The sequence below is a fragment of the Echinops telfairi genome, unplaced genomic scaffold, assembly GCF_000313985.2.
Source record: "Echinops telfairi isolate 266 unplaced genomic scaffold, ASM31398v2 ScPeMD7_3533;HRSCAF=4204_0, whole genome shotgun sequence".
In the NCBI taxonomy this organism is placed as follows: domain Eukaryota; kingdom Metazoa; phylum Chordata; class Mammalia; order Afrosoricida; family Tenrecidae; genus Echinops; species Echinops telfairi.
In genome coordinates, this window is record NW_022107431.1 from 47,556,595 (window position 1) to 47,581,436 (window position 24,842).

Below are 24,842 nucleotides of genomic sequence, written 5' to 3' on the forward strand. Positions count from 1 at the left end.
GGTGGAGGACTTTGTGGACTGGTGTTGGGTTAATGGGTTAATGTTGGACTTGTGGGCTTGGGCAGCATTGGGTTGGGATGTTTTCGTGATGCACATTTTTTTTTACATAAAACTCTCTCTTACATATGAGTCGCTGTGGATTTGTTTCTCCAAAGTACCTAGACTAATACATTATGGTCCCCCCCATGAAACTTAGAAAAAAAATCATACATAGAGAAAGTAGATTTTATGGCTGCTGGTGTATGTGTGGCGGGTGGTGGTGGGGTTGACAGAGCATAGATTTGATTATGCAGAAATAGGTAGGAAAAACGGAGACGCTATAGCTCTTAAGGAGCCTGGTAGCCTAATGTGTTCTACATTCCGAGGTGCCAATCACCAGCAATCAGCATCCTGGTAACCCACAAGAACAGCTCTACCGTGTCCTAACAGGCTGCTGTGAGTCTGAATTGACTCAAAGGCAGTGAGGGGTTTTGTTTTTATAGCTCTCAAGAACGTATCTAATACATTTCACAGTACTTCATAGATGAAAGTTCTACTTTCAGGAGATATAGCTGCACATTTAAAATTGTGCTCTGCCGTCTTTGTCTTTGGCTGCCGAAAGTTGATACCACCCTGAGCAGGAAAGAATGCAGCCTTTTTGGTGTCATCTCTCTCTCATCATCAAGTTGGAGCTGTATTTAGAGGCAAGAAAGGCTCTAGCATGGACAAGAGTTGGGATAAGGTCAAACATGAAGCCATCAAAAGAAAGTTTTTAATGTCATAGAAATGCAATATTCACAATGGCTCATGCCCTCTGTTCTTTCAGCTACAAACCCTTTTTTGACTGTCCTGTTCGTGTTATTAGAGGTAAATCTTGCAAACAGGTCTTCTTTGCAGTAGAATGTGCTTGGCTGGGGCCCTGGAAGAGGAAGAGGCTTCTCTGCTTGGTTCCAGTGTGCCATTTCTTGGTGTGTTCCTGCTGGGAGTGGGGATGAGGAGCAGACAGGATGCCCAGGGGCACTCACTCCAGGCCCTGGTTCCCTGCATGTAACCCCTGTCTGCGTACACCTATGTGAGGATTCCTGACTGCCAGTTCTGTCCATGATTGTCTGTCCACCAATCTCAGCCCAGTAATTGTGGATCAGCACCGGCAGGGAAACCCAGTGAACTTCTGCCTTATCCTGTGGATTACAACATGCCTTCTCAAGTAACTTCTGAATCTCAACTTTGGGGAGGGACTGTCTTCAAAGTTTGTTTCTGCTTTGGGCGCAATCTCAGCCAAAGGGTTTATTTTTAAAGAATTTTTTCCCCATTCTTTTTTCTATTGTTCTTATTTCTTTTTTCTATTTTAAAGTTCTTAAAAAATTTTAAATCATTTTATTGGGGGCTCATACAACTCTTATCACAATCCATACATGCATCCATTGTGTCAAGCACATTTGTACATTTGTTGCCTTCATCATTCTCAAAATATTTGTTTTCTATTTAAGCCCTTGGTATCAGCTCCTCATTTCCCCCCTCCTTCCCCACTCACCCCTCCCTCCTGAACACTTGATACTTTATAAATTATTATTATTTTGTCATAACTTACACTGTTCAACGTCTCCCTCCCTTCACCCACTTTTCCATTGTCTGTCCCCCAGGGAGGAGGTTATATGTAGATCCTTATAATTGTGTCCTCCTTTCTACCCCACCTTCCCTCCACCCTACAGTATTGCCACTCTCACCACTGGTCCTGAAGGGATCATCTGTCTGGATTCCTTGTGTTTCCAGTTCCTATCTGTACCAGTGTATATCCTCTGGTCTAGCCAAATTTGTAAGGTGGAATTGGGATCATGATAGGTGGAGGTGGGGAGGGGGAAGCATTTAGTAACTAGAGGAAATTTGTATCTTTCATCTTTGCTACACTACACCCTGACTGGCTTGTGTCCTCCCTATGATCCTTCTGTAAGGGGATGTCCCGTTACCTACAGATGGGCTTTGGGTCACCAATCTGCATTCCCCTTCATTTACAATGATATGATTTTTTGTTCTTTGATGCTTGATACCTGACCCCACCTCGTGGTCACACAGGCTGGTGTGCTTCTTCCATGTGGGTTTTGTTGCTTCTGAGCTGGATGGCCATGTGTTCACCTTCAAGCCTTTAAGACCCCAGACACTATATCTTTTGATAGCCGGGCACCATCAGCTTTCTTCACATTTGCTGATGCACACATTTGTCTTGAGTGCTCCTGTCAGGAAGGTGTGCACCGTGGAATGCCAATTAATAGAACAAAGTGTTCTTGCATTGAGGAAGTACTTCAGTGGAGGCCAAATGTCCATCTGCTACCTTAATACTAAACCTATAAATATAGGCACATAGATCTATTTCCCCATCATCATATAAATATATATTTATATATATACATGCCTGTATTTAGACCTCTATAAATGCCTTTTGCCTTCTAGTTCTTTCCTCTATCTCCTTTTACTTTCCTCTTGTCCCACTATCATGTTCAGCCTTCGTCTGGGTTTTAGTGATTTCTCTCGGTTACATTGCCCTTAATAAATCCCTACCAGGCATCTCACACCCTCCTTGCCACTAATTTTGGATCACTTGTTGTTCCCTTGTTCCTGGGTTGGTCAGCACCACCTCCTTTCCCCCACCTCCCCCTCTCCCATGTCCCCCCAGAACCATCGGTTCCATGGTTTTCTCCTCCAGACTTTTCATCCAGCCTATTTTATCTAGATAATAATATACGCACAAAAAAACAAGACAAAGCGACAAAAGAAAACACAATGACACAAAAAACACCAACCACCAAAATACATAAATCAATAGAAATTAAAATTTTAAAAAAGAAAAACCTGTAAATAATTCAAGGTCTGTTTGTTGACCTCTAGGAATGTTCTCTAGTCGAATCCGATGGTGTGCCACGCCCTGGCCCGAAAGTTTATCCTTAGCACTCCCAAGGGACCTCCCTGCTCTGCTCTCTCCCGCTGCTCTGCCCCCATGCCCTTAGTATTTTGCCTCCATGTGGGGTGGGGGAGAGAGGGGTCAGACCGGGCCAATCCGGACACGGAGTCTCCACTGTTATTCGCCGTAGGGCCATGGGTCAGCGAGGGACGTCGTGTCTCATAGTGGGGTTAGCCATATGGTCCACTCTGTGCATTGGCTGTTCTGAGCGGGAATATCGTCCTCCAGGCCTGGTGGGCCAGGATGCGTTCCACACTCTCTTCCTTCCCCTTCATTTGCTCCTATGCGCTCTGATCAGAAATGTCCCTCTCCCAGAGCTGCAGCTTCAGTGCTGTCCTCTGAAGTAAATTCTTCTGGGGGGAGGGTTTTTTTGTTTTGTTTTAGTAAATGATCCTTTTTACAGATTTTTTCATTAAAAAAATCTTCCCTGGGTGCTTTGTCTCCTGACTGGGTCTTAACTGATATTATTTCCAAACCTTGTCTCAGAAAATGCCTAACCCAGTATGACTTGAGTTATCTTTGTTAAAAAACATACCCACAAGTCTCTGTTGAAGGCAGAAATTTTAAGTCCACAAAATGGCTACCGTTGTAAAATGACTCAGGAGTTTTGCAGTTTAGATGCTTAAATTACCAGTGTAGACTCCACCATGCCAGTTCTGTGCATTGAGATCAAATGCGGGATTAAAAAAAAATCAATAGGATTTGCTGGATTTGTTCTGTGTAGTCAGCTTCAATCTTAAATGAACCACTTTACTGAAATTTAAAAAAATGTATAGAAAAAAACCCCCTCTGCCATTTAGATTCTTCCCTGGATTCTGTGCCTAACTTCTTTTGCCCTGGAGTTTATGCTTACATCATTCACCACTTACATTTCCTTCCTCGCATTAGGTACCCTCGTTTCTATTGCTTCCTCTAAACATTTACCTTCAATCATCTCATTGATTTTATGTCACTCACCAAAAAACCATTGCTCACATTATTTAATTAAGGTAAGATTTCATTTTATTCTATTAAAAGGAGAAGACCTCATTTTTACCTTACCGAATTAGGAAGCTGCAAGTCAAACGTATTGGATTCCAATCCTCTAGCCCCACAATGAGAGGATAATGTGTCATAAGTCTTTTTCCACTGTGCACACTTTTCTCCATTATTATAATTATTTTTACTATGACAACACTGATGAAGAGAGGTCATAATTTATTTATGTGCCCCGGGGGTGGGCCCTGGCAGTGCGGGGCTTATTTAGCTGCTAACTTAAAAGTCAACGGTTTGAAGTCAAAAGCCACTTCAGGGGAGAAATACGTAGCAGTCTGCTTCTGGGATGACTACAGTGTTGGGAGCCCCATGAATTGGAGGTGCCTTGAGATCAGTGGGTGGGGTGGGGTTTTATGCTGCCCCTTGGAACAGCCATCAAATTGGCCTGACAATAAATGTCTCCCAGCTTTGATGAGCAGAGTTTGTGCCAAAGTCAATGGTTGCAAACACTGCCTGTAAGTGAAAGGCATGGTGCTCTGAGGGAGGCGTTTTGCAGGTACACTCACCACTCAGCTACTTGGGAGTAGAGCTCAGGGTGTATCTAGGGAAAACAGTTTCTGAAAGTCACGGGACCTATAACTCAAAGAGCTCTCATCTGGCAAATCTGGAAACTGAGGGTTAGACCAGCTGAATCGCTTGGTCAGGTCCACAAAATTGGAGTGTTTTGACACAAGATTTGGAGTCTTATCTTTCAACTCTGACTATAGTGGACATAAGGGGCATGGGTGGAATAGTGAGTTGCACCTTGGGGTGCTGACTGCAAGTTTGAACCCACAAGTTGCTGCTCAGAAGAAAGCTGAGGCTTCCCTCTCCCACTGGGATTCACTCGATGGCAGTGAGTTTGGTTTGGGTTTGGCACACTGCACATGACTAGCCTCATCTTCTGAGGCCCTGATATGAGATACGAATTCTATTTAAATTGTATTTGAAATGGTAACCTTATAACATTTTTTGTCGTGTCTGATCTTCATAATCATCTTGGTTTATATGATAAAGTTTATGTTTAATAAGCTTGTCCCAATAATCAAACTGCCCTTATGACTACGTATGGAAACCATGAAATAACATTTTGGTATAATTAAAGAAGATAATTTTTTCTTAGGTCAGAGAGGTTACAATTGTATTTTCTACTTGCCTGATAATAAACTGGGGAAAAAAAGTATACCTGTTAAGTAACCGGTACACTCCCTCATATCTGATTACTAATACTACTATAAGATTTGATACCTCTACCACCAAACTCTACATTTTCATTTACAAATACAAAATTTCTCCAAGAACTATTACTGTAGGAGAAAAATAATCGTCCAAGCTATATTTCAAAGAAGAAATTCGAGGGGAAAGTCCTGGAGTAGGGTCAGAAGAATTAAATTTGAAGCTGGCTTCTCTTATTTTCCTCCATGGTGAAGTCCACATGGGGCTAGTAAATAGAGAATCTGTGGACTTCAGGAGACTCATGCTGTGAAAATGGGGAAGACCAAATTGAGCTTTCTGTGGAAAGACTGTACCATTAAAATTAAACTATAATTTCCTAAAGCAGATCATTATTTTTGCAAATTAGTGCACTTTATTTAATGTTCCTGGTTGTACTTTAGAGCCACGACCACAATCAGTAGACTTTTGTATGGTAAAATCATATTTTAAAAAAGGTCCATATTCACATCGCAGGAAGCGGGCTCTAGAATCAGCCTGTCATTTCTTTTCAAATAAAAATGTAAAGTGGACTGAAGACCATTTGGTCTCTGGCATGAAATTTCTTTTTGTAGCAGTAGATGGTGAAATTTGGTGTCTAAAACCTGCCAAAAGAAAAATTTCAGAAGCTTAGTGGCTTATTAATACCTGGAGTCACACCCCTGTGCTCGCTTGCAGAGGAGTGTGAAGCAGACCGTGGTCAGGAGATGGGGTCCTGCATGCTGCTCTGTCTGTCGCTGGCCTTAGAGGAACTCCAGCGATTCAATTATCTTCACTTGCATGCTCTTTCTCTCATTCCCCCCTTTTTATTTTCTAGAACCAAAACCGAGATTCTGGGTTCTGTGAGGGCCACATCGTCTAGGCACTTCAAGGGGGTCAGCTGCAGTATGGTAGGTGTGGCACCTGCCCTGGGTGCCTCGTGAAGTAGGTGTACCATCAGGCAGTTTCTATGAACCATTGCAGTTTCCAGTGTTAGCTAGGAGACACCATTCAGTAAAACTAAAGAACGGGTGCCCGACTTCAATCCTAGGATGCAGTAGTTAAAGCCCTTAGATGCTAGCGGGGGTGAGGTGGGGTGGGGGTGGGGCGAGAGGAGCCGCTTGCAGTGCTGCCCCATCAGCGGAGACAGACGGGGCATTCGGCTTCTGTAATGATGTCCAGCCTTGGAGACCCTATGGGGAGTTCTACTCTATCCTATGAAGTCACTGAGTGAGGGGATTTAGTTTGGGTTTTTTTTTCTGACTTCAAGGATGTATTTTAAGCTGCCAGATCTCCCTCTCCCACCCGCCCTTCTGTCCTGCCTGGTGCCCCGCAGCCTTGCCATCCTGCCCACAGCCCTGCCTTAGGTGTCCCATCTCCGTTGTCCAGTCCAGGACTGCCACTTGCTCACCTGGCCATCTGTCAAATGGCTTCGATTCCTCCTAGAAAGTTTCTAGCCCGTAGGAACTCTTTTCTCTTAAGGTAACCTTCCCCCAAACTAGAGGCAAAATTTCCTGGAAGGAAAAGTTAGTGAAATCCAGAGAAGGGTCAAGGCAATGGGCCTCAGGAGATGGGGGTGGAGGGAGAGGGTAGAGGCTGCAGGGGTGGCCAGTAAGAAATGTTTTTGTTTTATAAAAGTCTCTCCTCCATGAAAATTAATTATTGGGCCAAGAAGGAAGTTTGATGGTTGGTTTAAATATTGATACTAAATAGCTCAGATGCATGTCAGATGTTTGGACAGACACAATGTCAGTGCTTACCATAGGCACTATTTTTCCTAGATACGCTTCTGGGTACTCAGCCCTTGAAAAGGATGGTGATGGCATTCTGTTTAAGCACATAGTTTGGCAGGGCCTCCAAACACAATTCCCAGCCATTAGGTGCCTTTCCTGACTCTGTTACGTTGTGTGGGCAGCGCACTTCTACGCTTAGGGCACCGCTTCCTCTGACCCAGCCCTGCTTCCCAGTAAAAGAGACCAGCAATTGACACTTGCCTCTTCCAAGGAGAGCTCACAAGGATTAATGAGAGAACGCCGACAAAGGCCAGGCATTTTAATGAACGCTGTTAACTAGAAGCGAAACATCCGTGGGTAGGTCTATAGCTAAAGCCTGAGCCTTTCCCTGTGTCAAAATCACTTCCCCATGGAAAAGGCACTGTGCTGGAGATGAGAACATGCTTGTTGTTGTTATTAGATGCCAGCGAGTTGGTTCTGATCCATAGCGTTGTGATGTTCGAGCCCATTGTAGCAGCCATGGTGTCGATCCAGGTCCTTGGGGGGTCTTACTGTTTCATTGCCCCCTCTGCTCTGCCAAGCGTGATGTCTTTCACCAGGGACATCTGGCTGTCCTTCTTTGGGACAGATGTGTTCATTCTCCGGTGTGTACTCAAATCAAGCCCACCGCTGTTGAGCCGGATCCAACTCACAGTCAATTCGGACTCTCAGGGTTTCCAAATAGAGTTTCTGAGGATGTCAAACCTTACTGGAGCGGAACCTGCCTCTTTCTCCTGCAGAGGGGCTGGTAGATTTGAACCGAAGGCCTTGCAGTCAGTTTACCCTGGCAGTCCATGGCATATTCAGCATGCCTTGCCAACACCGTAATTCAAACCCATCAATTCTTGTTCCGTCTTCTTTATTCGTGGTCCAGATTTGTAGACAGATGAGGTTACTACATCAAGAGTCAAGTGCAGCTTGTCCTCAAAATTAATTCTTTGCTTTTTCAAGCCACCTTCTGCAGCAGATTTGTCCACTGCAATATGATTTCTTGAGAGCTACTTCCAAGGACATGGATTGTGGATGTAAATGAAATGAAAACCCTTGACAGCTTTAATCTTTCTCCATTTATCATGATATTGTCTTGGTTCTGTCGTAAGGATTTCTGTTGAGGCGTAATCTATATCGAAGGCTGTAGTCTTTGATCTTCATCAATAACAGCATCACAGCTTTTTTTTTTTTTAATTTAAAGCACACCTATTTCTAACCTGGTAAAAACATGCTCTAGTTGGAGATCAAATATTTTTTAAACCTGAAATGAACTCTCAAAGACCGAATATGCTTTTAGGAAATGGAGGATGTCCTAGTCTTTATAAAAAATAGAGATCATCATTTCTTCATTTTCACATTCTCTCGCTAAGTTAGTTCCTTCTCAGTCTTTCCTAGTCTGTGCATAGAAAGAGCTCTTTTTCTATTCCCACCCCACATTGAAGAGGTCATTGCCAGCTTCAAGGTCAAGGTCTTCGTGGAAGGGACCATGCAGCCCTTACGGAGCCCTTCAGTGAGTTGAAGCATGAAATATATTCCTGAGGCTCTTCCCTTCTGAGGAAAAGCTTATAACCCAAAGAGACTGAACCAGACTTCAATTAACTTCCTTCTTCTCATTCCTCCTCCCTCTTGTTCATTTCCCTTCATCTTTTCTTTTCTTTCAGTGTTTTTATTGATCATCTACAGAAGAACTGATCCTGTTAAGCCTTGCATAAGCATGTATTCTGTATCGGCATATTTACTTTTGCTTTCAGATATATATTTTTTCATGTAACTAGTAAGACATGAGGCATATACTGGCAGAGGACTTTAAAGGTTTTATGTGAGACTTCCAATTGACTTAGCCACGTCTGGGAAGGACTTTTATGGGATATTTGTTAGCAGCTACTTTAGATTAATGGTGCTGTTAAGAAATTATTGCTTATACAGACTCTTTTTTTCTACTTGAGAAGCCTAGTTCCCTTAATTTTTTATGATTAAAATGAATTTTGAAATTATTCTTTCAGAGATCACAAGTCTGTAGCTAGAGCCAAGAAAAGAGTAAGAAAGAAATGGAAGAATCTTTCCATGCCACTGCACTGCACTGACTGGGGTGCCGTTAGCAAATGCCCAATATTTTCCAGGTCAAGCACAATTACGGTATTGAGGGCATTGCAAATGAGCTTTGTTCTTCCACTATGTATCAGGGAGGATTCTAGGCTCTCAGCAGTGAGTTTATATGTGCTTCTATTTCTAGAGAGTTACTGCTCTTTGCTCAACAAATTATCTGCTAAACGTTTTTTAACATGGAAAAGCAGTTGTCTATTATTAACTGGGTAAATATGCAAACTGTATAAGACACACACACACACACACACACACACACTAAGGGACTTCACAAAGCTTATAGAAAATCCTAGTGTCTTTCTTAATGTACAATTAAAAAATCCTAGTATCTTTCTTTCTTATTATTAAGTACTTGTATTGGAGGCTCTTACATCCCATCACAACCCACACATTCATGCATTGTGTCAAGCACATTTGCACTTATGCTGCCGTCAGCATTTTCAAAGCATTTTCTTTCTACTTGAGCCCTTGATGTCAGCTCCTTAGTTTTCCCCTTCCCTCCCGCACTGTGCTCCCTCATGAACCCTTGATAAGTTGTTGATTATTATTTTCATATCTTACATCGTCCTCTGTCACCCTTCACCCGCTTTTCTGTTGTTTGTCCCCCTTGGAGGGGGTTATATGTTGATCCTTGTGATCGATTCCACCTTCTTCTCCCCACCTTCCCCTAATCCTCCTGGTATCTCTATCTCATTGTTGGCCCTGAGGGGTTTACCTATCCTGGATTCCCTGTCTTGTGGGCTCCTATCTGTAGCAGTGTGCATGATCTGGTCTAATCCAATTTGTAAGGTAGAATTGAGGTCATGATGGTTGGGGAAGGAATCATTAAAGAACTAGAGGAAAAAAAGAAAACAACAACAACAAAAGAACTAGAGGAAAGTTGTGAGTTTCATTGGTGCTATATTGCACTCTGACTGGCTCATCTCTTCCCTGTGACCCTTCTGTGAGGCGATGTCCAATTGTCTACACACGGGCTTTAGGTCTCCACTCCATGCCACCACCACACCCTCACACCCCAACCCGCATTGGGTATGATTTTGTTCTGGGTCTTATATGCCTGATCTGTGATCCCATTGACACCTCATGATCACACAGGCTGGTGTGCTTCTTCCATGTAGGCTTTGTTGCTTCTCAGCTAGATGGCTGCTTCTTTATCTTCAAGCCTTTAAGATCTCAGATGCTATATCTTTGGATAGCCGGGCACCATCAGCTTTCTTCACCATGTTTGCTTATGCACCCATTTTGTCTTCAACGATCGTGTTGGGATGGTGAGCATCACAGAATGCCAGATTATAAGAACAAAGTGTCCTTGTGTTGGGGAAGTACTTGAGTCAAGGCACAATGTCCATCTGCAACCTTGATTCTTAACATATAGACATAAGTACATAGATCTATTCCCCTCTCATTATATATATTTACATATTTACGTGCCCATATTTAGGCCTTTATAAATGTCCTTTGCTTCTTGGTTCTCTCCTCTATTTCCTTTTACTTTCCTCTTGTTCCACCACCACGTTCAGCCTTCATTCGGTTTTAGTAATTCCTTGCTGCTACATTGCCCTTGATTAAGCCCCACTAGGCATCCTATGACCTTCCTTCTATTGATTATAGTTCACTTGCTGTTCTCTTGTTCCTCGGTTGGCTACACCCCCCTCCTTTCTCCCATCTCCCCTTCTCCCATATCCCCCCACAATCATTGGTCCCATTCTTTTAATCTCCAAATTGTTTATCCCACCTATCTTATCTAAATAGACATGCAGAGACATTAATGAGTGCAAAAAACAGGCAAAGCCAGCCAAAACAACTAAGGAAATCAAAACCAATAAAACAATAGCAATAACAATTAAAAAACAAAACAAAACAGCAACAACAAAAAGAAAGCCACTGAGAAAAATGGAAAAGCCTATAAATAGTTCAAGGTCTGTTTGTTGGCCTTTACAAGTGTTTTCCAGTGGAGTCTAATGGGGTGCCACGCTATGTCTGCAAAATCTATTTTTGGTATTCCCAGGGGATTTCAGCACTTTGCTCCCCTTGCTGCTCTGTTGCATGCCCTTAGTGTTTCACCCCAGTGTGATGGTGCCAGATTGGGCATAATTCCCGCACTGGGTCTCCACCTAGTATCTTTCAATTCATTTTCCACAAACTTTGAATCCCTCTCATATATTTAGAAGAATATATATGCAAATATTATTCATAAGAAAATATATGAATGAGAGGGTTTCAAAAAGTTCATGAAAAAAAATTCCATTATCTCTTCATTTCACTTTTCACCAGCATTTTGAAAAATATATTTACACACACATGTGTCCACACATACACACACACACGCCAGACTCACTGCCATCAAGTTAATTCTGACTCATAGCAACCACATAAGAATCACATTTAGAATCACAAAGATATATAGTAACTGCCAGCCATGTAAAAAATCAGATTGGCAACATGTAAGAATGTTCATTAGTAGGCCACTGGAGATCCCCTTGCAGAGGGGTCTAGGGGAGGAGATGAGCCAGTCACGGTGCGATGTAACAATGATGAGAAATACAACCTTCCTCTAGTTCCTAAAGGTTTCCTCCCCGCTCCCACTACCATGACTCGAATTCTATCTTGCAAAACTGGCTAGACCAGAGGAGGTACACTGGTACAGATAGGAACTGAAAATACACGGAATCCAAGACGGATGAGCCCTATAGGACCAGTGGTGTGAGTGGCAAAACAGGGAGGGTAAAGGGAGAATGGGTAGGGAAGAGGGAACCGATTACATGGAACTGTGTGTGACCTCCTCCCTGGGGGACAGACAACCAAAAAGTGGATGAAGGGAGACGTCGGACAGGGCAAGATATGACAAAATACCCATTTATAAACTATCAAGGGCTCATGCGGGAGGGGGGAGCGGGGAGGGAGGGGAAAAATGAGGACCTAATGTCGGGGGTTTAAATGGAGAGAAAATGTTTTGAGAAACGATGTACAAATGCGCTTTACACAATTGATGTGTGTATGGATTGGGATAACAGTTGTATGAGCCCCTAATAAAATGTAAAAAAAAAAAAAAGAGTGGAAAAGAAAAACGAGACTACGTAATTGGCCAATCATGAGGACCAGAAACAGCATACCTGGAGTTCATCAATGTCTCACATACATGCATACAGTTTCGTCTTTTATAAATTAACAACATTTGGCTATAGGCCTTCAGCTTAAAGGAATTCTGAATACAGTTGTATTATCTACTTCTGTCTTACATATGATAAATTTGAGATTAACCCTGAACACTTCTAAGTTGTTCCTTATGCATCTGGACTGTGAAAGTTCTTGGACTACAGACATTTACAAAATCTTTTTATTTCTCTTGAAAAAGAAAACATTGCTATGAGAATCACTATAATGATATTCTCTGCGATAACTAGAGGCTATGTGCTTTAATTCACAGAAAGTGATTATTTCAGAAAACTGGGTTGGGAAATACACATTATTATGGATTAAACTGTGTCTTACCTGTTCCCACCCGTACCCCCCTGACACACATCACCCTCCCCACAGGAAAAAAGAATCATGGCCAACTTGGAAAGGTGATGATTCTCAGTAGTATGTTATTATCCTCCATTTTGTGATTTCATGTAATTATCCTGTATGCTGTAAATCTTGATTTCTATGACACTGATGATACAGGGTTAGTGGTAGTTTTATCAGTGAGACTGGACACGATCTACAAGCTTAGGCTATTGCTTGAGATGGGAAAGATTAGAGAATCAAGCAGAGGGGTCTACTGTGACCAAGAAAAAAGAGCTGGGAGTAGAGTCCATGATTTGGACCCAAGGTCCTTGTGTTAGGAAACTTTAAGGCCCCCAAACAGACTGATGATGAGTTCCCCCAAAGCCACTAGATATAGAAAGCCTTCCTTGCAGCTGGTACTCTGAATTCAAACTTCAAGCCACGTACACTGTGAGAGAAGACATTTCTGTGTGTGAAAGCCACCTCTTTGTGGCATTTCTCTTATAGCATCACTCCATAACTAAGACAAAGCTTTGGGGCTTTCTTTGTCATGTTCATAAGACCATATAGCGGTACAGTATGTCATAACCTAATCACTTTTTAGTTTAAAAAGGGAAACTTAGGCCCAGAGGCATCCAAGCACACATGGGAGAAAGATAAAAATAAAATAACATCCCTGGCCACCGAGTGGATTCAGATTCCTAGCAATCCTATAGGACAGAGTAGAACTGCTCCTTATAGTTTCTGAAACTGCAAACATTTATGTGCGTGGACAACTTCACCTTTCCTCCGCAGGGTCAATGGTGGGTTGACATCACTGATCTTGTGGTTAGCAACCCAGGGTTTAACCCACAGGCCAGGAGAAAACTACAAAAAAGAAACTGAGGACCACCTAGCCTATAGAGACAGGGCTCCCCCAAGAGCGGACATAGAATGAGTTTTCACCTATAACTGGCCCCAGAATTTGGATATCTGGTCTCCTAACCTGTGCAAAAACTAAATTTCTGTTCTGTAAAGCTGCCCACTTGTGGGATTTATGTCACAACACTAGGAAAATAGGACACAGGTTGTCCTATTCACTTGTCACAATAATAACATTCTCCTTCTGTTTATCTTCGCAAAACATCTTACCCGGTATCAGACATACACTTCCCACACCATTGGTCACGAACACCTACAGAGGCTCTCGCTTTGCACCTAACAAAGTACGAAACTAGCAGAATCAGGAACAAACCACCACCAACCCCACAAAAAAGCAAAGATTTTTATAAAGCACATGAATAAAACTAAACCGAATTTACCTGTGCAATGATGCCTGTAATTTCTGAGTAACTATGGCATCTTCTCACGCAGGAGCGTGCCAAAAAGTCTTCCACCAGCCGAGTTCCAATGCTGTATCCCCTAGGGATAATGGAAAGAATGCCATCTCAAAACAGTAGCTGAGGAATGAGTACGCCTCCCCGTGTTTCTTCATCTGTTCAGCATGTCATCTTTGACATAAAGATGACATATATATATATTTCTCTATGTTCCTTTTTTTTTCCCTTCCAGAAAGGGTTGGGGAATACACAACCCTTTACACAAATACACAATATATATATATTTTTTTATTGCCAGGACAGATTTCAGCAATTGGAATTCTGAGTTTCACTTTTTCACTTTTAATTCTAGGCGGAAACCTAACCTATGCACCTTAAGGCAGGTATTTTATTATTTCCACCCCATAGGAAATCTTCTGAGAGCATCTTATTGATGTGTTTATACAACTGAACATAGAAGCTAAAAGGAGTGAGCATACACCAGCTATACGAGAGAATGAGAATCTATGAAGCTTCTCAAAGGAGTATAAGAATTCTGTCTCTCTAATTCAATTTAGTTAATCAAAGTTGACCTTGATGGTGAAATTAAAAGGGACAAAGACTTCTTTTGCCTAGCCACTAGCACAAAATTGGTTCATTTAGCATAAGAACCATGTGTACATAAATACATTATTTGGATGAACGAAAGATGTTCAACAAGATAAGACTCTACCATGTTGTACAAATAACAATTGCTCTAAGGAGTACAAAAGAGGTGAGGTTTTGCGACTGGCTTATAGTTGCGGGAAGACTGATTTGGTATTAGAGTATCTATTTATTGACTAGTTCCACTGGCTGGAGCCCTGATGGTGCAGTGGATTATGCTCTGGGCTGCTAATTGCACTTTGGGCTGCTAACTTTAATGTCAGAAAACCTCTCCAAGAGAAAAAGATGAGGCTTTTCCAAGATTAACATGCTTGGAAACGGACATAGGCAGTTCTACTCTGTCTGATAGGGTTGCTACGAGTTAGAATACGTGACTCAGTGGCAGTGAGTTTGGTTTCAGTGTTTAGTCAGTTCCAATAGGATATTCTAGTTATTATTCTGAATGGTCAGAAATATTCAATTCAGCATACTTGAATTTCAAGAAAAAGATGAATAAATCTAGCAAGAATTCTGACATTAAGCATATTTCAGAGAAAGTAATGTCTATAGGACACAATAGTGATCAGGGTTTTCCTCTCTCCCAGTGTTTTATAATCATCAGGATGGCCCACCAGAGCCTCCGGGGAGAGCGAGGGGAGCCCGGACATGCAGAACAGTGCGACATCTATCCTGGGTGTGTTAAAGCAAAGTACACGTTTTAACAATCAAATTAAAAATGTCAAATGCTCGCAGAAGAGGCTATTGAGAAACGCAAGTGAATTCCTTCTTCTCTCAAGGGAATCAGAATGCATTTCCTTCATATTTGTTAAAATGTCCACCCAAGTAGAAAACCAATATGTTTGTGTTTTGCCAAGTAAACCAGCATGCTTTTGCTTTTTGTCAAGTACATGAGCTTCTGAGTTTTTACTGCAGTTATTCCACAAAACGATTAAGGGCAACAGAAGCTGAAAACCAGCCACCGAAACCCGGTGGAGGGCCGTTCGACTCTCACCCTCTTGGGGTGTCATCCTGATCAGAAACAAGCTCCTGTCAGTCACCATGCAGTTCAGCAGAGGAGCCAAATTAAGACGAGAGGAGCCTAGTGGTGCAACCGCTACCAGAAAGGCTGGCGGTTCCATCCCAGAGGCACCGTGGAAGCGAGGGGCGGTGATGCGCTCTGTAGAGATGACAGCCTAGAAAGCCTGCAGGGCAGGGCCACTCCGACATGGGGTCCTCGCGATTTCAAATGGACTTGAAGGCACCTAACAGCACCATAAAAATGGGCATGAGCCAAACCAAGCACTGGACGCTCAGCAAAGAACTTCCAAAGAGAAAAAGAATAAGCATAGAGAAAAGTCCTTTCTGAAGAGAAGAACTCAAGGATTCAAAGAGAAAATCTTTCCGCTTTCCTTTAGGCCTTTATATTGTTCTCTTCCAACTGCAAATATTATGAATCTTTTAAAAAAAGTTTTAATATGATCAAGTAAGCTAAATTTCCCCCCTCAACTTACCTAAGTAGTAAATAAACAAACAAAAACCCCTCTTCTAATCAGCATACATTTCCTAGTCATTGTCCTCTTAGTTTCCCTCTCAAGGCTCATAAGTAAAAGTTTAAACACGCTGACTGAAAACAAACAAACACGTTGATTGATATTTTATTGTTGAGCAATAATGATCAAATAACTACTTTGAAAAAAATGAAATTTGTGTATGAGAAAACTCCATTAAGAAAGATAAGAACGGGTTTTATTTTAAAAAGAAAAAATGGCTGAGTTTTCCTTTTATTTTAAGTAGAGCATCATCGTGGCTAAAAATATTCACACAATAAAAACCATACATTGTTGAAAAAAAAAAGTAACAATTTCCTTTACCCATAATTCCAGGGTGCCTTGATATCAGAATGGCTAAGCAATCAGCTGCAAACCTAATGGTTGGCAGGTCAAACCCAAGAGCTGCTCTGTGAGGGAGAAGCCCCAGTGATCTGCTTCCATAAATATTCTAACCCTATGGGCTCTTCCACTCTGTTATCCAGGGGCGCTATGAGCTAGAATCGCTTCCACAGCACGAGACACGGGGACAGACCCTTAGTCTCCTGTGCCATAGCTCTCCTCCCTGAAGTAGACTTGCTTCCCTAGCCTTCCTTAAGTGACCTATGCATATTGGAAGGAATTGTGTAAGGACAAGAGAGTGCAGAAGAGAATCACACCTGATATTCTAAAATGTGGTTGAAAGAACAGTGTCTTATCACCGTCTTTATTTTAGGAATGATTTCTAACTAAAATAAAAGACTCTTTCACACTCATGAACACACTTCCTTCCTATTCCTTCATGTTATCAACCCCTAGTGGCCGTGGTAAGAAATTATGTTCAGCTTTAAGATGCGAGTTAGTGAAATCACTGGTAAAATGGAGATGATCTCACAACATGGCATGCACTCCACAAGAATGAAGCTTTTCTACTTACATGTTATCTAAATATTTGTTCACGTCTTCATCCTTTTCATAATCCTTACACAGCTGGGCCACCAGAGCTCCATAGGTAAGGACGAAGAGATCTTTGTTCTGGAGGAAAAGGATGGTTTCATGTTATGGACAAAGTTATAAGTAATAGACGACTGTATTTCTTTTTCTTTTTTAAAAAACAATTTTATTGTAATATAACTCACATATAATACGATTCAATAGTTCAGTCAGATCAAGAAGATTTGTACCATCACCACCACTATCAACTTTAGAACATTTTCATTGTTCTTATACTCATTGTTATTAGCTCCCCATTTCCCTCAACCCCCCTGGCCATATTCTTCAGGAACCATTCATTCGTTTACACTCTATAGATTAGTCTATCCCGGGTTTCCCATCGCAGGAGCCCTGTGGTGTAGTGGGTACGGTAGTAGGTACACCTTGACCTGCAATCCTCATGGTTGCCAGTTTGAAACCACCAGTGCTCTGTGGGGGAAGTTCTGGGCTTTCTACAGTTACAGTCTTGGAAGCCCACAGGAGTCAGCATTGACTTGATGGCAGTGAGTTTGGGCTTTTTGGGGGGAGGGGGGTATTTATATAAAGTAAGACACTTAAAAAGCAAAACAAAAACCTAGCTATAATAACAAAGTAAAACAGATAAAAAATATTAAAAGCAAAAACAAATTCAAAATGAATCAAATGATAAGGTGTTAAATTTTAGCCTAACTATATCTGCAATGATCTACTTTGCGTTCACATCCCTGGTCTATGGTCAGGGATTGGAAGCAGCCCTAGAGATTGTCTGTTCAGGTTTTCCGTCCTCCTACTAATCGGAACAGCACCCTTTCACTCTTGAGAACATGTTGTGCTGTCCTTGAAATACACTGCGAAGAGGAACAAACTGTGGAATATATATATTTCATATTAGAACTTCTTTCTATGCAATTTGCTTATATGACATAAGTTCAAATATACTTTCAGGGATTAGGGCCCTTCCAATAGCAATTGCTATCATAAATTACTATTGTTTTTAAATTGTCTGTGTTGTCTTCCCACCCTGCTTTCAAATGGAAGGAATCAGTGGGTGAGACTTCCCTGAGTATGCACAGCCACCGATGGAGCCCAGACCTGCCAAAGAGACATTCAAGAGGGACCCGAAGTTCCCAGCTAATGTGTAAGCACTTTTTTCTTTCCAGGTTTCTTTTTAATTAGAGGGAAAGGGGGACTTTTCACTTTCCGTACAGTATGTGTCCTATTTTCTGAGAGAATTAGAAATAAAAGATAAAGCCATGTGCTTTAGCTAGGTGGTGAATACAGGAAACAGAAGAGGAAAACCCCAAGCGCTCCCTGTGCAAAAGGCTTTCTGTGTTGCCCCTGCTATTAAACACTGTGCTTGAAAGGGAAGGGATCTGAGAGGTCATGTAGTGCAGCGTCCTCATCCTAAAACAGAGTGTGCCGCCTTGGGAGGGTGGAGGATTTGCCCAACTACACAGCCAGCACCCGGGCCAGGATAGAGCCTCTGACTCTAGTCTGACAGCATTGATCTCTGGGGAGAACAAAGCAAGTCCTGTCTGGAGGAGAGGTGAACAGGGTGGAGGAGAGAGAGGAGGGGCTGCTGGTGATAGGATGCCTACCAGGAGGGTCCTCTTACTTTCAACATAATCTTTTACTTTCATGAAAAGACAGTATGTCTCCAGATGCCAAAAGGTGTCCTTACCTCTATGCTCAAGTGTCTCAGATAGTTAATGTGGAGCACAAGATAAGGCCTTATAGTGAACATTCATATTCTCTCAGGTATATATATATATACCTTGTTATATATATTTGTTATATATATATATAACAAATCACTGTTATATATATATATATTTGTTATATATATATAACAAATCACTGTAATGTCACCATGTGCTCAATTTAATTCTGTGCTTTTTCTTCCAATCGCACAAGAACTGTAACATATATCACAAGAAATGCCTAGAAATATCTCCCTAACATATAGAAAGTCGCCGAAGATAAATTAATGCTATAGCTAATACATACTACAGCATAAAAACAAGCAAAGGTGAAGGAGAGGGGAAGGAAAATGTGTGTGTGTGTGTGTGTGTGTGTGTGTGTGTGTGTGAGAGAGAGAGAGAGAGAGAGAGAGAGAGAGAGAGAGATTCTGCATGGGAATGGGGACATACAGCCTTTGTTGCCACATCAGTACAATAAAAGAATTTGGGGAAATGACACAAGGTGACAAAATTATATTCTGCCTTCAAGTCATAAACATTGTGCTTATTTATAATCAACCCCCAACAATAACATTGCCTTTTTCTCTTTCTGACAGGTATACCTGAAATATATTTTACTTCCAGATGAGTTTCAAGTTCAATACCCATAATGGTCTGTTTACTTTATTCTGCAACATAACCAAGGGCTGTTTTTACCTTGGACTATGTGTATAGTTGAGTCTCAAGTGCATACCATTGACACAGGGAGGATCAACAAAAACTTATCTTCACAGTTCTTAAAACCATAAGAAGTAATCATTTTCATGTATAAAAGAATACAATGAAATGTTTAGGAGATTTGAGTACCTCAGAATAAAGTATTCTTTAACTGATGTATAAATCAAGTGCTTCAGGTATGAATTGTGTACAGTAATTATATACTTTTATTAGCATCTGAAGAATGAATTCGGATTCTGACATGCAAAGAGGGAGCCTGCAGGCATTTACAACTGGAGTCTGATGGTTGTTGACTACAATTCTAAGGACCCCGGGCTGAAATTATTTTAGTGTATTCAGTGCCTATCAGTCTCCTAAAATGGTGAACAGAGATTTGAACACAAAGATGACAATTTACATTTTCAACTTCTTAGTACTTAAAGCTTCAATTGGAAGATTAAATGAGAATATGCATCCAAATATGGCCTGTAAAATACCAAATTTTGAAAATAGCTGTCAAATCCAATTATAGACAGGATTTAACACATACCACATTATGATAATAAGCACATTTAAGAGTACGAAGTATATTTTTAAAGGCAATCATTCAATACCTAGTATTCTGGTGATCTATTATTATTCAATTTAACATGCTTTAACAATCTTATATACATTTCACTTCTTATTTTATATAATAGTAACAAAGAATTACTTGATCTTTTTATATTTTCTGTCAGAGGCAAAAGAAAAAAATTGCTGCTTACATGGATATAACAAGTTAGAAAAGAATGCCCTAAAATATGTATAAAGAATTGATTACTCTGTTGCGATATATAAGAAATAGGTGTGACTATTCCCAGAATTGCCATTCATGATTCCTTCCATTAAATACTTCCTTTGCGCCAGTGAAAAAATTCTACATATAACATCACCTTTCAAAATAAATCAGAAATCACTCAAGAAACCATTGTCTCTGAAGTAGAAAAACAGTATCTTCAAGAATCTGATTATAAAAAGGTCTTACTATTTTAGGATATCCTGGTCTTCTTTGTGCAGGGCGAGACATAGCTTTGGGTAGGTGAAGAATACGGTCTTCAATTTCTTTCTGTCCCACCCTAGAACCTCAGAGCCTTAGTCCTAGGTTTGTTGTTGTCACTCCCTCTTTCGCTTTGAGGCAGAAGTGCTCTTTCTGCACTGGGCTGCTTCTGCTTTCTGATGAACTGAAGAACGCAGTACTGTGTTGTAGCCACCTACCTTGCCACAGATCAAATAACTGCTTCACTTGTGAGGATAAGCAGCATCCCCGAGGCCTGAAAGCTGATAGCATGCAGTCAGAACCCAAAGAACCGAGGTACTGAAGATTCTTTAACCCAAGGGACGTCAGAGAAGTGGTGTTCTGTTCTTGTGCCAAGGTGTTATTTTGAAATCACAAACAGAAACCTTCACAATCCAAGATAGATCTAAATGTTAGCATTATCCAGTCTGTATTGATTGGTGTATGAATAAGAGAGACACAATCAGCAGTCTGTAGGTACTAAATCCTGGGTTCAAACCTAATCAACAACTCTAATGGATATCACATTGTCTGAAAAACAGACTCCCCACCCTGCGTGATTATAGAATTCAGCTACATCTAAGACTCTTTTTCTTTTCATAAGCAGCAACTTCAAGGAGTGATAGAATTCGGGTGACATTTTATTACAAAACTTGCTCAAAGTGGGTGCTCTACAATTCAATAATGTATAATGATTTTGGCACAAACCGCAAGCCCTTAGCTTTCTTTTGATAGTTCCTGAGATGTTAGCTATCAGAACCTCTCTTTATTTAAACACAAGTATAAACATTTAAAGTTCAAATGAGAAACCCTCTTATCTTGACAACTGCAGGGTGGTGGGGATCAAAACAGTTCCAGAAATAGATGCATGCCATTCTGTTTAAGAAATTAGTGTATAACTTGTTACAGCTTGAATCCATTAGCACTACTGGTTCCAGAAAAGTCTTGCTATAAGAAGACAGACTGGTGACCACTTTGAAGAGGACTGCTGAAAGGACCTAGGAGCATTTGGAGGCCCAAGGAAATTTGCAGCTCTGCCTTTTACTGGCTGTGTGATCCTGGTCACGCCATTTTATTGCTCAGTTCTCCACATCTGCACGTAATAGCAATAATAATAACCACCTCACAGAATAATTGCAAGTATCAAAGAGATAATGCATGTGATAAAACACATTCTAATGGATTATATAAACACTAATTAGTGTGGATCTTTCTTATAGGTGAATGTACTGAATTCAATTCTGTAATATGTAAGACATTTCTTTTAATCCCTATGTCCCATAACCCCGTGCTCAAAAAAATCAATTTCTGTGGGTTGATGGTTTGGGGAGGTTTTGTGTAGATCAAGTCATAATCCACACTCATATAAACTTGGGCAGCCGCGAGTGGTACAACTATGTAGTGCACTCAGTGGTGAACCCAAGGTTGGAGTGTCAAAGCCACTAGAAGCACCTCAGAAGAAGGTCTGGTAACACAATTCTGAAAAATCAACCGCTGAAATCCTTGTGAAACACAGTCCTACTCTGACACATATGAGTCAAGTCGACTCATCGACAAGGGGTTTTTATAAACTTTACAGTTTATAAAATGGCTTTCATTTTCATTCTAGTGTAGCCTTTAAAATCGCCCCGACTGTCACAATTATCACTTTATAGAATAAGAATCTATAAATTAGAGAGGTTCATAAAATTGTTCAAGGCTGGATGTAGTTCTATGCCATCAAGCTGTCTCTGACTCATAGTGTCCTGTCTGACAGAGTAGAACTTCCCCATAAGATTATTGGATTATTATCTTTATGAGAACAAATCACCAGGTCTATTCTCCCGTGGTGCCTTTGGAAATAGTTGAACTGTCAACCTTTTGGTCAGTCACCGAATGCACTAAAGTGCTTAGCCATTCAGCCAGTAAACAACACTGAGAAACATGGGTTCTATTTGCTGATTCCAAATGATTTAAAGCCCTACCACACTGAATCTCATCATATTAGAGAAAATTATTGTAGAGGCAGACTCCTGACGTGAAGGACACCACATTGCTGGGACCGACAATCTGTTTGGGGACCATTTTGAGCTCTCTGTGCAATTCCTGAGCAAAACATGAGCAAAGTCTGTGAACTTGTTGGGGGGCGGGGAGGAATGGTGCTTGAGTAGATCTCACTAAGAGTTGGGGTGGGGCGAGTGTGCGAGACACACGATGAGAAGTCAGAGGACGTGGGTGAGTTCGTGGGCTGAGCTGAGTCCCTGTCAGGTACAGTTGCATAGGACACAAGCTATACAAGTACACTTGTAAACACGTCTTTACTTGGGACACTACTGTTTTTCAGACTGAGAAATCCACCTGCCTTCAACAGCTCCAATGATACCAGAGAGCCTCGTGTTACTCAGTCTTTCTTGTTATGCAAACCACACCGTCCTTAAGTAGAAGAAACCACAGAAGTTAGGTTTTGAACAGGAAGAAAATCTATTGTTCCCTGGCATCAAAATGGGAAGAATGGTCATTTCAAAACACGCAGAAGGAAATTTTCTCATTTAGCCTTCCTGGGATTGACTTATGGTCTATGGATCTGGAGATGGGCACAAAGAAGTGTTCTTCAATCACTTCACTGCTCTTTGGTGCTCTTCCTGATCCTGGTCCTTTAGCAGGCATCTGAACAACTGAATAGAGATGTAGGGGATGCAGAGAGAGCACATTGTCCCCTGATCTGCCAGCTGCACAACTGCTATCTGAGATCCCCCACAAACTATTAGATAAGCCAAAACTCTTCCAGCTCCCATAACATCAGGTCGATGGGCTTATTAGTTTTTGTAATTTCATTTCCTACTCACAACTGCATTTAGTGTGGTGAAAAAAAGCTGATGGTGCCCGGCTATCAAAAGATATAGCATCTGGGGTATTAAAGGCTTGAAGTTTAACAAGCAGCCATCTAACAGGGAAGCAACAAGCCCACACGAAAAAATCACACCAGCCTGTGCAATCATGAGGCGTCGGGAGGATCAGGTAATAGGCACCAGAAGACTCAAATCAAACAAACAAAGAAACGTATTGTTGAGAATGAGGAGGATTGGAGCAGAAACCCAAAACCCATCTCTAAATGGGACATCCACTCGCAGAAGGGTTACAAGGAAGGGATGAGTCAACCAGGGTGAAGTATATCACCAGTGAAATACACAATATTCCTCTGGTTCCTTGAGGCTTCCAGACCCCCCACTATCATGACCCCAATCCTGTCTTTCACTGTGGACTAGCATGTACACAGGTACAGATAAGAGCTCAGGACACACGGACTCCAGGTCAGATAAACCCCTCAGGAACAGAAATGAGAGTAGCGATACCAGGAGGGTAGAGAGAGGGTGGGGAGGAGAAGGGGAAAGTAACAGTGGAGGATGGGAGATAGCGGTTGGTGTAAGATATGAAATTAATTATAATTTATCAAGGGGTCACAAGGGTGGGAGGGGTTAAGGGAGGGTAAAAAGAGCTGATACCAAGGGCTCAAATAGAATGTAAATGTTTAGAAAATAATGATGGCAAGATATGCACAAATATGCTTGATACAATTGATAAATATGGATTGTTATAAGACCTGTAAGAGTCCCCAATAAAATGATCTTAATAAAAAGAAACAACCCCACCCTACCCCCTGTGTTTAGTGTTTATTGTAACCTGGTATTTCGCCTAAAATTAGTGTGTGATTTGGTCTGTATTCCAGTTCCCCTGATGACTATCCTCCCTCCAACTGAGACCACCTTACCTTCATCCACATGTCAAATGAAGAGGATCCGTACTGAGGAGCAGATATATACTTACTACTTGTTGGGTACCCAGATGGCAAAAATGATCATTAACAGGGCATTACTTAGCTGTAAACTCAAAAGAAAATAGATTACTCATTGATATAATCATAAGTAATCATTTCCAGTCATTGATAAGTCGAATACTGGTTGTGATAGTTAATATTTTGTGTGAACTTGGTGGGGCCAGAATTCTCTCTTGTGGTAGTTACATAATTTCATGTCAACCTGAAGATATATAAAGGTGTAGGGGTGGTTTTCAAACCATCAGTCAGGCCACAGCCTGATGGTGCCTCCTTGTGTGTGTGGCCTTCTCATAAGGATATCCCAGGGAACCTCCCCCTCACTCTCTGCCTTGACCTTCCTGCTTGCTGACCTGGAGACCTGCCGGAGCCCTGTCATGTTTCCACCGACCTTGAATCCACATGACTTTGCACACACTGGCCTGTGATCTTCCTGCATTCTGTACCATTGCATGTGGCTGCTCGAGTTTGAAGGGGGACTTATGGACTAGTATCAGATTTACAGACTTGAGTTGGACTGGGCTGTCATGTTTTCTTGATATATAATTACTTCTTTTCTTTTTAATCATTTTATTGGGGGCTTGTACAACTCTTATCACAATCCATGCATCCATCCATTGTGTCAAGCACATTTGTACATTTGTT

At 41.4% G+C, this 24,842-nt stretch overlaps 1 protein-coding gene across 1 annotated transcript in view; it reads right to left on the bottom strand.

Moving 5' to 3' along the window:
• The window catches only part of TRAPPC3L (trafficking protein particle complex subunit 3L), a 61,953-nt gene extending 41,555 nt beyond the window's left edge, over positions 1-20,398 (bottom strand). The window contains exons 1-3 of the mRNA XM_004702015.1: positions 20,357-20,398; positions 16,902-16,999; positions 13,797-13,896 (exon numbers count right to left, since the gene is read on the bottom strand). Coding sequence (XP_004702072.1) covers positions 13,797-13,896; positions 16,902-16,999; positions 20,357-20,398 — 240 coding nt within the window. The remainder of the gene's footprint in view (positions 1-13,796; positions 13,897-16,901; positions 17,000-20,356) is intronic.
• Positions 20,399-24,842: the final 4,444 nt, after the last annotated feature.